At 38.1% G+C, this 13300-nt stretch overlaps 1 protein-coding gene across 1 annotated transcript in view; it reads left to right on the top strand.

Annotated features, from left to right (window-relative positions):
• Positions 1–12306, top strand: part of ALCAM (activated leukocyte cell adhesion molecule) — a 120949-nt gene extending 108643 nt beyond the window's left edge. Inside the window, exons 10-17 of the mRNA XM_086460477.1 lie at positions 993–1105; positions 2007–2142; positions 2218–2351; positions 3836–3968; positions 4723–4761; positions 5070–5187; positions 7129–7185; positions 12219–12306. Of these exons, the coding sequence (XP_086316603.1) occupies positions 993–1105; positions 2007–2142; positions 2218–2351; positions 3836–3968; positions 4723–4761; positions 5070–5187; positions 7129–7185; positions 12219–12306 (818 nt within the window). The remainder of the gene's footprint in view (positions 1–992; positions 1106–2006; positions 2143–2217; positions 2352–3835; positions 3969–4722; positions 4762–5069; positions 5188–7128; positions 7186–12218) is intronic.
• The last annotated feature ends 994 nt before the right edge of the window (positions 12307–13300 follow it).

Here is a 13300-nt window from a genome sequence, read left to right as displayed (position 1 = left end):
GTTTGCTATCTGAGAGAGTGTGAGTGTGTGTGTGTGCGCGCACAGCTGTGATAGTCATTCGACCAGACAACTTGGCTTAGAAGCAAGGTGTCGTGAGAGGGGAAGCAAAACAGAGATTTGGCTTGGCAAACTCTGCTTTTCTTTCAGTGTAGGATTTTTTTAAAAAAAGGAAATCACTAGCCTGCCAAATCCATATACTAAGAAAATCTAGAGCAGTATTTCCTGATTTTTCTGTTACTGGATCTCACCCTGCTTTGTGTCAAATGACTACAATTTCCACGGAGCCAAAACAGGTCAGGCAAAGCTTGGACTCTGAGTTACACAAAAACGGCTTTTTAAATTACAAATGAAAACAAATAAATAAAAGGGCCTCATATGTGCCCCCCCCAACCCTGTAAGTCAGACTCCTCACCCCTTCAGTCAGTATCATGTCTCACACACTTTGTATTGACCATCCTCATCATTCCAGATGCTGAGGGTAAGAATCAGCTTGTTTTATCAGCTTCAAGTTACTTGTGGTGCTCCTATCCTCTCCTCCACGCTCAGTGTTTATGTTAATCTGTTCCCACCTGCACAAGTCCTCCCCTGAAGATACATTTCTAGCTGGCCCATGGCAAGCTACCCTCACAGCAGTCTGTGCTTCCCGTTTCAAGAGCACATGCTGCTATGTGAAGTACCCCTTTAGCTTCTTGTACCTCCTCTGTCATTCTATCAGCAGTACAGGGCGAAAAAATATCCATTTGTCTAGTGATTAGTGAGTTTTTGCTTTTCCTTTTAGCCTATAATTACAGCCAAAATGTGAATGTTCTGCAATGCCTATTTTAGAATATTCTCTCTTCTCCCTTACTTGTAAAATTGACTTAGATTTTATTGAAGGAATTAAACCTTGAAGTTAATGACTGCAATTAGTCATATTTTCTTTCCTCGGTAAGTCTTTGAAATGGGCTACGCTTTCCAAGATTAACTTTTGACAAATGTTCTTTCTATCCCAGATTTGGATTTGCAGCTTACTCCTAGTGGAGAAGTCACAAAACAGATTGGAGAGGCCCTGCCTGTGTCATGTACGATTTCTTCTAGTAGAAATGCAACTGTGTTTTGGATAAAGGTCAGTAATTCATCTACTTCACACTTCATCTGAGTGTTTGCCTCTTCATATTACTGCTGCCACTTCAGTTTTTTGGAAGGAAGTCGTTCATTGGGCTTTTTAAAGAATATTGTTAAAATGAATCTTACACATACGGATAAATGACAGCTCCTGACTCAAGCTGATGACTGAAAATCAGTTACTGCAATTATCGGCTCGTTTTCAGATGGGGAGAAGTAATGCCTACTGTAACACAAATACAACTTTCTTTGAAATGGTCTATACAAGGCCCTTTAAGAATCAGGTCCCTCAAAGAAGGAAAGCCCGTTTGGAGGAATTTGGATTCATTATTTTTTTTTCTCAGAGGCAAGGTTAGTCTTGGTTCCAACGAATGTAATAAAAGGGCAAGGCAGGTTCAAAGATTGGGTGTTAGCAACTGGTGTTCAGTGACTGGTAAAAAAGGTAGCTATCATAGATGGTGGGTTTAAATTAAACCTGTACTGCTGGAAAATAAAACTAATGATACCTGATGGTTGTTTAGTAGTGTATGTTGATCTCTCAAGCCTGGCCTAGAGGATAGTTGTCTGCATCTCGAACAGTTTGTACCACTAGTGGTTTTGGCCAGCCTACTATAAAAGCTCAGAACTGATAGTTGATGCCACCGGTGGCCTTGATTTGAAAGTAAAGTTGTTCAAGAAGGGAGGTGGCTTTTATAGATCTCCAGTAGTTCTTGCTTTTCATGTTGTTATGTTGCTGTCAGCTATTCAAATTATTAGTCAGTTCTTAATGGGAGAACATTTTAAGAGAAGGTTCTAATCTACCAAAGCATGTCAAAAATTCTATTGATAGTAGTTACATTTGTAATTTAGAGGTTAATGTTTTCTGAGTTATAATTCACAGAGATTAACTCTTACTTTATCAGGACAATACCAGAATGCAAACAAGTCCATCATTTTCAAGTCTTCAGTATCAAGATGCTGGAAACTACATCTGTGAAACTACTTTACAGGAGGTCGAAGGGTTAAAGAAAAGAAAGACACTTAAACTTATTGTGGAAGGTAAGGGAGCAGATAGCTATGAATATTAGTTGTCGTTTTCAAACAAAATGGTTAATTGTAGTATTTTTTTTGTAGGAAAACCTCAAATCAAAATGACAAAGAAAACCAACACAAATAAAATGTCTAAAACAATTGTCTGCCATGTGGAAGGTTTCCCCAAACCAGCAGTGCAATGGACAGTTACTGGTAGTGGAAGCATCATAAATAAAGCAAGTATCTTTCTTACTACTTTATTCACCAAAAGATAGTGCATAGCAAGCGCGATTTAAAATCGAGGAATACTTTCCAGGTAGTGAGATTGAAGAAGCTAAATCTTTTTCATTTATCTAAGAGAAGGTTAAGTGGTAGCTGTACCTACATGGTACTTACATGGATGATTTCTGATGATAAAGGTCTTCTGAATAGAGCAGGTGAAGGCACAGATGATCTGCTGGCTACAAGCCAAAGCTGGAAAGAAAAATAAAAGGTTACAAATGAAATATGCATTTTTAAGTGAAGGTACTTAGTCGTTTTATCTGGGTAATGTGGTGATTTTGCCATTGCATAAAGAATTTACAAATAATGATGGAACTATAGAACTTACATTAGAAAGCGAATGGGGAATTGATATGGGCATTAACTGTGTGAAATGTAATGAAATGTGGCAAGTACGAGTCAGAAAATACAGTCAATATAGTTCCTTATGGGCTTTGCAGTTTTTATCCTGATTTTTATAGTTGATTTTTTATAGTTATATCTGTTATTTCTCACTGGAAACAGAACCATAATGCAGTCATCCTGGGGGAAAAATAAGGAGTATCCATATACAGCAGGAAAAATACCTGGAAAATAAGCAAACTGAAGTATTTTCATATTGATTACCAAATCACATGCAAAGCATTGCCACATTTTGCCTTAGCAGGAAAAATAAATGAGACATTTATACAAGCAGTCAGGGACTGGAGTACAGGGCACAGCGCTCCTGTAGATGTCATTACTCCATTAGGTTTTGCTTTAGTGCTACAGAAATTATGTATAGCTGTCAAAATTTGTCCATTTACTTGAAGCTGTAGGGTAGGAATTGTGTTGAAGCCATATAAATGATTAGAAATAATTTTCTCTGGACAATGCATTAATCTAAGAATGATGTAAGCAAATTTAAGGAACAACTTCACATCACTATTACAGTACGGATACTGCAGGTACAACTAAATACATGTAGCTTGGCAATATAATGCTTAGTGTGGAAACAACTTGGAGAGCTAGAAAGTGGAAAACTTACAGTGATTATTTTCCTTATAAAGAAATAAATGAAAAACATCAAGATGGAAAGAAACAAGATCTTAGGAGTTTGTTTTGAGGTTTTTCTTTAAGGATTTTGTCACCAGTAATATTTTTAAAATACTCGAAAGAAACAAAAGCAAATACAGAATGTGGTTAGCGTTCTCAAAAATGCCTCTTTATCAGTGGTCTTGCAGTGCACGCTGTACAAAATGTGGCTATAACTGAATATCTTGGCCAAGGTGTTTTCTTGCAAATATTCACGTTACCGTTTAATAAAATAATGTGTTACTTCTATTGCTGCTGTTTGGAAAATGGAAATATTAATTGAAAGTTATTTCCCTCTGAACATTTTCAATGTGTAGTACAGGTAATGCATGTATTGTTCTTTTCATTTTTCAAGGATACTAATCTTCATTTTTTACCTTTTCAGACAGAGGAGACCAAATACGTTAATGGAAAATTTTCCAGTAAAATTGTAATTGCTCCTGAGGAAAATGTGACTTTAACTTGCATTGCAGAAAATCAGCTAGAAAGGACTGTGACCTCCCTGAACGTCTCTGCTAGTGAGTGTCTTCTAAAGGCCATTTTCTTAAAGTTCTGTTTTCACATAAAGTACGCACACTTCACACCCATATGAGGGGTAGGTCTGCACAGTAATGTTGATACCAAGATATTTAACCTTAAAGTCAAGAACCTTAAAGTCAAGCAATTGTAAATCCACTCTGGATCGCTAGCACATAAAATTTATTGATTTCTGGATGAAGTCACTTAGTCTTCATGACTTTCTCGGCTGGCTGTCTCATGTATGCAGTATATTATTTACAAAAGTAAATAATATTAGAAAATAATATTACAACATAATAGTACAAAAATATTGCAAAATAATAGATTATTTATGAGACAAAAGTCTTTATTTATTACTAAATTAACATCATCTTTTAGTCCCCAAATTCCAGTTTATTATTACTGGTATGACTTGACGCAGAACAGAAATCAGCCATACTGGTCTTTAATCAAATGTCACTTTTCAATGAAAGCTGCTGAGAAGCTACAGTTTGTGGAAGGGTAGCACAGAAGTACTCAGTCAGAAATATTTCTGAGATTAATATTACAGATTGTGAATAAGATTCTTCAATTGGTTATATTATAGTTAGAAAGAAAAAACTTCTGCTTAAAGATAAGATTAATTACCTTGTTGTTTGGCAAACACTGCATTAATGGTAGTGTTTCTGTCATTGCTGTAAATAGGCGCTTAAAGGTGATGTTCAGGTATAACACATTTTGTCTTTAATTTAATTTTAAAATTTTTCATTTCAGTAAGTATTCCAGAATATGATGAGCCAGAGGATAGAAATGGTATGTATGGTTTCCTGTCTCCATAATCCTTTCTGTTGATTGTCTCAGTTCAAGTCCTATGTAGTGTCACTGAACAAATTTCCACAGTCCCTTAAAGTTGGGCTTGATTTGAAATAGCTGGTGCCATGAGTGACAAAGAATGTGACTTTCGTGGAGTTTTAAATGTGTTTAAGAACAATGCCTACTTTTTTTTTTTTTAATTTTGACTTTCTGACCGCTTTTCGTGTTTTTGATGGAAATTCTTTGGAAACAGTGTAATGCTTTACTTCATCATAGGTCATCTCATTAACTTTTCTTCTTTGCTTCAGATGACAATAGCGAAAAGGTTAATGACCAGGCAAAGCTAATAGTGGGGATTGTAGTCGGTCTTCTGCTGGCTGCTCTGGTTGCAGGTGTTGTCTACTGGCTCTATGTGAAGAAATCAAAGTAAGAATTTATGGAAAACTTGATACTAAATTGAAATGAGAGTAACAATAAGCAGAAATGTATGTCTACCTGTTTTCCTTCCTGCAGCATTCCAGTAGTTTGAGTGGGGAAAAGTTGTTATAGTAAGTGTGTTTAATAGAGAAGGGAAACTTGTACCTCTGATGGGCTTGTCCTGGTGCTTAACAGGACTCATGTCCCGGAAGTGGGGTTCTAAGACTTTTCATAGATCATCACCTGTAATGAGGTTCTCTTTCCTGACAGCCAAGTCTGTGACAATTCTTGCATTTAAATACAGTACCTGCTACTTAATTGTGGAATGTTACATCTGTGTGGCTTTATGGTACTAGAAACTGTCCTCATCTAGGACTTGGGTAGTTCATTTGCTTTAAAAATGGAAAAAAAAATTACAGAATAAGTCTAAACCATCTCAGGGAGAAGAGAGATCCTTAATTAATTTGTTCATATATACTTAGAGATCTCTGAAGTAAAGTTAGTAAAGATAGACCTTGTGTTGCTGAAAATTTGGAAGCTGTCATCCAAATCAATATGTTGTAGCCATCCTAGGCATAGAACAGGATTTACCAGTGAGGCCTGCTTGCTTTCAAGTTTCTTTGTTACCACACAGGCTCACTTTAGAGAAATAAACTGGATGATCTCAAAAAGTAACCATGTTTCTCCATCCTTTTAAAGATGGCCATGGCTGTATGCTATTTGGCCTTATCCCCATACGTCTGTCTCCAGGGAGAACTGAGGGCAAGCTTGCTCTCTGAAGGTTCTGTACAGCTGCTTCTTAACAGGGAAGATTAAGGTACTTAATGCATAACATACACAAATCAGTAGAGGTATAGAAGCAATCTTAAAGTTCAGTCGTTCTTTCTATGACCTTTCATTAAAAATAGATCAAATGAGATCTAAAATATACCAGTGGGATTTTACTATGAGCAAATGTGTTTTCATTCATGTGAAAGCACAACAAGGAATTCTCCATCTGCTTGAAAATACTCTTTTTTTTTTTTAGATAATGCATAGGGATTTTACTCCAGCCGTAACTGAGCAGGTTTTGGAAGTTTTTCAAATAAAGAATTGCTATAAATTACCCAAGCACAGAACCACATTCAGATATTATACAGGAAAAAAAAAATTTTTGGGTAGAAATTAAAAAGTAATAATAACATTGAGCTCCTCCTCTCACACTTTGCTACTAGCGTAGTAATGTCCAGAATAATTTTCTTTTGTCTTTCCTTTTTTGAATATGAGAATTTGAAGTCATGAAACTGGTTCACTGGTTTGGGTTTTTTGGAGAGGTGGTTTGGGTACAAGGAGGACAGAGAAGGTAAAGTATCTTTTCTTGTACCATTACGTAGTGTGGGGAGAGCTAACAAGAATCATAGAATATAGCATGTCCTTTGCTGAGATGAGTTTATGACTTAAGATAAATTTTTCAGCTTCAATGATAGGATACAGCATATTCTAAACGGACAACACTTCTTTTCCTCGTGTTCAACTTCTCTTCAAGCTTAGAGTAAAAATCAGAGCTAGAATTGATTAGACAGGTTCACTGGGAAAAAAATAAAAATCCTTTTATAGTTAAATAATAGTCTCCACGTTTGATACATGGTTGCTGGCCTCTGAAACCCCTAATTGATGCATCATCACTGACAATCTCCTGTTATCGGCATATATTTAAGTTGATCTGTTGTTATCCTCCCTGCTTTCTGCACGCAATACTTGCAAGAGCACACAATGTCAGTACCTATTCTGACAGTTTTCATTACAATTTATAGCCTAGAAATCGAAGTAGACCTTGCAAAAAGCAGCTTACACCTTTAGACACAACCTGTGTCTGATCACAACCCCTCCATCTCCATACAGGCCAACAGTTAGTAGTTATTTTTTGAACCCGCCCTTGAACAGTAACTCACCTAATCTCTATCCCCAAAGTGACGCCAAAGGAAAGTGTGAGAAGGCAGCAGCACAGAACTTTCCAAGTCTGCCGAGGCAAGAAAAACATTACTTTTTTTCATTATTGGTGTTGTGGTTTGTATAATCTTCTATTGTCTTGTCATCCACACTAAGTAGGAATTATACTTGTAGCCTTGGAATATATTCACAATAAATCACTTATATAGTTATTCACTGCCTCAGCTCCACTTGATACAAAAGCTGATTATTGCCACATATTCTTTTCGCTATGAATATTATCCCATAAATCAGGGACTCATCTGTATATCACATCCTGCAAGCAGCCTCCTCTTGAATAAAGAGTTGAGGCTGCCTACCCCAGCATGCCATGTTTCTCCTTCATCTGAGCAGAAGGCCAAAACCTTGTTTTCTACAAGATTTCTCCTTTTTCCAAAAAGGATATTTTAAACTAATTTGCACCAAACAGAATATGACTTAGAACTTCAGAATCTTTCTAAAATTCTTCTGTAAGACCTCCGTTGAGTGATTCTAGGACACTCGTCTTCAGTAAATCCTTCATATGTGAAGTTTTCACCTTGCCAGAAACAGCTGAGAGTACAGTAGAAATAAAAGATTTAGAAAGAAAATAATGCACCCAGCACCCTCTATCCTTGTTCTCTAGGCGTGGAAGTTTTGCATGTAGATTGGACCTTTGTCGCACTTTTGCTCCTTGGGTTTGCAGGTGCACAAATCTCAAATCACATGAGGCTAGGTCAAGGATAAAGTGGTTTAAAATGCAGTGATAGAAAATTCAGCTGGGCAAACTGAAGCACAGCAGCAGTCTTAAGGTGGTTCATACTCAGAGCACACCAAACTCTTGAAATTCTTCTTAAGTCACAGTAATCAAGAATGTTACTGGTATCTCTAAAACTGAATGCTCGGAAGCATGACAATTCTTCTTGTCTGGTTGATACTTAATAGGAAATAAGCATATGAATCCAAACGGGGCAGGCCAAATATGTAGGAAACTCACTTTATAATTTGAACGAGACTCAGCATTTGTGTTGTTCTTCATGCAATTCCCTTCCAGAGAAAGGACAGTTACAAACATCTCTGAAAGTGTCAGTTCATGTTACAAATCTTCTGTAAAAGTGGCACAAATTAAAAAATGGTCACTCATTTCTTGATGACTGGAATATTTTTCTAATATCTCTGCCTTTTTTCCAACTGATGGACATTTGAAAATAATTGGAGGAAGTGGAAGGCAAGATTGGGGTAAATAGAAAGAGATTGCAGATAGTCCAGGCTTGGATGTATAAAACCATTAGCTCCTAGAAAATCTTTTGCAACCGTGCAGTGGAGTGTCTAACATGCCTTTCAAAAGAAATACAGGCTTTAATGACATTCATGGCTCTTGCTCCAACACACAGAACTACACCAATGTGTATTCTCTTACCCATCATTATCACTAGGTTGGGTAACAAGGACAAAGAGCACTGCAGATCTTCCTTAAACCATGTTGGGGGCGAGGCCTAGATTTGTGAGATTAAAAGAAATCAGAAATCAGAAATTAAAACCCAAGAGCAATTTCTGGGTCATCAATATGCAGTCTGTATTTACAGCAGGCAAAACAATTGAGATGGAAAATGGTCTTTATATTAAAAACAATGCTATGAACAGTATCTAAACAAAATCCATGAAAATAATGGCCCCTCAGTGCACAAACAAACTCTCCAAACAAAATTAAGAACCTCACTTTGGTACTCTTGCAGAGATATTTTGATTAGGATTCCCTGAGGATAATGATCTTCCTGAAGAGCAACCATAGATAAATGTAAAATATGAGTCATAATTTTAGCAAGAGCTCAGAATGATCCAAGTTTTGCGAATGAATTAAAAAAAAAAAACCAACACCACAACAGTTTAGAGATGTAAGTAAACTTATATTCATACAAACACTTTCTCACACTTCAGAACAATGTGGCCAGAGCATGCTAAGGTGCAGGCTCTTTTTGTGGAGCTGTAGAAAACGTTAAAGTGTGTGAGATGGCCTGGGCAAAGTGGGCTGTCTTGCCCTTTTTGGCAAATCCTTGTGAATGTTTCTGTCCATTCGGACCGTGTTGTCCAGCTGCTCAGTTATCATTAGGAAGTCGCTCTTGAGTTGGAAATGGAGCAAGCTGACAGGAGTTAATGCACAAAAAAAGTAAGAAACGACTGTTACTGAATGTTAAGCTGGCAAAAGACCATTTGTCCTGTGCCTGAAGTCATCTCAGGAAGCGACAGAAACCATGTTTTGAGCCATTTCTCTGTTAGAAACCCAGGCCACGTCTGTCGAGCCCTGAGGATTGGTGCCACGCCAGGGTTGGCTATTCCTCTGCTGTTGGCAGAGCACTGCCAATGGATCACACTGCTGCAGCTCATTGCAAAATTACTCTTCTATCTCTGAATAACACTATTTGGATAGCACTAAAAAAGGCAGCAGTATTGCTTGTGCTGAGGTGGTGAATCTGACTAGATACCAGTATTTGGGGAACCAAAAAAAAAAAAAAAAAAAGTCAGCAAGATCCCTGAACCACCGGAATTAAACTGCTGTATTTCAGTCTCGGGCACCGAGAATCTAAATCCAACTGATTGTCAGACATGAAAAATTGCTGCTGCTCTCATTTCAAGCAAGCAGTGTATACCATCTTCCAAAAGAGTTCTGGATCGCCTGCCTCTTTCCGAGTCGGAGTGCTGCCTTTGAAATCTCCCATTTTCACCCATTTTGGCTTTAGGAAAATAGAAGTGACATTTAGCAAGGGGAACAATTTCACTGAATGCAAAACTAAAATAGAACACTTTAAAATCAGAACCTGATCGCATTGCAGAATCTCCCAGGTTTAGTCACTGAATAATTTTAATCTAATCAGACCAGCAACGCTAGTTACAGTTCCCTCCATTGTTAAGTGTCAAGTCATGCAAGATTCAGTCTTGCTTTGGGCACTGTAAAACTCTTGATAAGAGGCCAAAAAAAGATCACACTGAGCCATGCCGATAGTCTATCCAGTCCACTCTCTTGTCACCAGGAGCAGACATAAGCGGTTATATGAGGGCAGACGTGCACAATACTGCTTTCTCGTCTCCAACTCAGGTAATTGCCCAAGTCCAGATTCTTTCAGCTTTTCATCAGTTCCCCTACTGTCTCCAGTTTTGTAATATATATTTATGGAAAAAGACTCATTAGCCACATGACAAGCCAAATCCTGTGCTCTAAACCAAACATTTTTTTAATTTTAAAAAAAAAAGGGGGGGTTAGTTCTTAGGGGATTTATTTGTTTGGGGGGTTGTTTCTTTTTTACTAGGATTAAAGAGATTTGTGAAAGGTTAGTAAGATCACAGAAAGTCACTCTCTACCAAAGCACTGAATTTTCTTCTTCATTGCGTCTCACATCTTTTCCTTCTATGCATATCACGTGTTTCAGGTTTTGAATACCAGAAGAAAGTAGAAAGTTACTGCACAAAGAAATGCGCCTCTGTAGAACAAGTGACTTTGTGATACAATCTCAGCATTTTAAAAATTAAATTTGCCTGCGATAAGCAGTAGTTAAGATCTTTGCAGTAAGTGGGTTCTCATCAGAGATACATTCCTGTCAGCCACACAAACATAACAGAGGCACTCTAAAACCAATAATGAAAGGTAAATGCAGCTTTGAAGCATTACAAATTACAGCTACTCAGGAAGTAACCTACTCTAAAACCAAAAAGATTTTAGAATGGTCCCATTCAGTGTAATCTGTGGCATGTTGGGCCCAGAATCCCATGCCCCCCCTGGCACTCCAGCTCAAACGCTGCTCCCCAGCCCAGAGAGCAGCATTTCAGCAGCGCTCGCAGAGGTGTTGAAAGTTAGGTGCGTTTGCACCCCATCAGAAGCTCTTCTGAGACAGGGTGTGAACTGCAGTCCCTTCACAGTACCGTTCAAGGCTACTTCAGCTCAGGGCACACGTAGTGCTTAGCCACTGCTAGCGGCCTTTGCTCAGATGGAGGATGTGCACAGGAACACTCCACTAGCAAAAACTCGGATCAGCAGTTTGGGGAGGTACATACCTGCATGGTGTCAGCGTGACATGTCCCACTATCTTGCTAACCTGTGTCTTCATTGTATTTTGCAAGTCAGTGTCACTACAGGTCTTTACCCTGAAGCAAGGGTGAGCATATGCATGAATCTGTCACAACAGATGTTACTTTTCTGTAGGGGAAACAAATTATCCATAGAGAAAATGCGTATAGGATAATCTGCTTTGACACAAGGGATTTACTTTGTCCCACTCAAACACACTTGCCCATTTACATTTTAAAAATTGCGGCCTTCAAAATGTTATCGCAGCACTGCAGGAATCTTTCACCTTGGCAGACAGTGAGGCTTCTCTCATATTAAATGAATGGCTTAGTGGTTTTATTGTGCTAAGCTAAACTAAGCACTTAACTCATTAATTCATCTCCACTATTTGCATTAAGGAAGACCTGCTGTTTTAAATGAGTCATACCTCTTTTTGCCCCACTCAAACATTTACGCAGTCCCTTCTTTACCCAAAGCTTGTCAGTCATAGCTAGCACAGATCTAGAAGTCAGAGTGGGATTTTTTTTTTTTCCAGTATTGCCAGAATTTTTGTTAATTTCTTCACATTTAAAGAGCTTCCGTTTGGCAGGGGCTCTGAAAGTCAATTACTACAAGTACATAAAAGGTTGCTATGTTGATCAAGATATCTTAGCCACACTTGTAATGTTTTAGTACGCCTTAAAGCAAACTCTTGTTTATTGAAACAAGCTACACAACTAATTTGTTAAGCAACATGGGTCTGTACAACTGGTTTAACCTTACTAAATGTCTGCTGGCTCAGAATAATTACGAATTCCTCAAGAAGTAAATCAAACATACAGAGCCCTACTGCAACACTTCCTGTGGTACTAACGCCAGTGCGGGAACTGGTGTTATTGGCTTATTTACAAACATATGCAAGCCTATTGCTCTGCTCAGAACAGAAATGTACGAGTTTTCTGTTTTTCTGAGAAGGGAGGAGACAGTGTCATTAATATGAGGATGGAACAAAATGCTGCAGACATGCAAAGGTGACCGTATTTTTTCGTTATAGGACAGCATCAAAACATGTAGACAAAGATCTTGGAAATATAGAAGAAAACAAAAAACTAGAAGAAAATAATCATAAATCTGAAACTTAAGAGACAAAATGTGTCAGTCATCGTTCCAGGTAAGTATTTCATATTGCAGTGTTTCACATCTCTTTGTCCACCATTTCTCCCTGGCAATCTGTGTCTAGCGATCACAGTGGTAGCTTGGAGCCTGTTGCACCATTCAGAGGTGAGGCGGGGAGGTGGTTTTGAGTCGTGCACTACTAGGACAGACTCACTCAGCCCCTGGCCAGTTAAGAATTCATACCTGCATACGCACATGTTAAAGCAGCCTGACATTTAGACATAACTTAGTACTTGGTTTTATTTTAATCCACATACCTGGGGAAAGGAAAATACAAATTTGTACAATGTGTCACTGTGGTATGGGTGTGTGTACATATGTATGTATATGAAGAGTATGTTTAGATATAGTTTACAAGGTTTTGAATTATGACTTTAAATGTTCAGAGGAACCTTCTTCCCTTACTGAAAGCAATAGTTGCTAAGTCTTTAGTCAGCTTTATTGCTATTTATTTATTTGTACATTCTCACTGCAAGAGGCATGAAACTTTCCCTAGAACAAAATCATTCTTTTACTCAAGATTTCACATAATCATACTATTATGGACTTTATCCTGGAAAGAGACACTGTATATTAAGTTAGTAACAATGCAAGAAGCATGAAAGTTTCTCCAACCGGGACCCGCATGAAATGAACTCTATACAAATAATTAGGTAGATGCGGAAGTTCTGCCAGGAGTTACAGGGGCGCTGCAAAGCACCAACAGCACCACCTGGTGTTCACACGCAGATACACCACTGCTGCACGTATTTGTGCCACTGCTGCCTCTCTCCCCGTAGCACCCAAAGTAGGGGTTTAGACCATTTTTCTGACCAACCGAGGCCATTTTAAATTAACACTGTGGTAGCACAACAGTGTGGAAATCAGCTAACCATATTGAGGTTTCTTGAGTTCAGCATCGACTGTTCTTAAAAATGTGAATAGTGAGTGTTCAGTGGCAGTGCCTTGTGAGTAAATTAC

The sequence above is a fragment of the Leptosomus discolor genome, chromosome 1 (assembly GCF_034619465.1).
Source record: "Leptosomus discolor isolate bLepDis1 chromosome 1, bLepDis1.hap2, whole genome shotgun sequence".
Classification (NCBI taxonomy): domain Eukaryota; kingdom Metazoa; phylum Chordata; class Aves; order Leptosomiformes; family Leptosomidae; genus Leptosomus; species Leptosomus discolor.
Note: the sequence above shows the minus strand (reverse complement) of the source record. Positions and strands in the feature narration are given on the sequence as shown.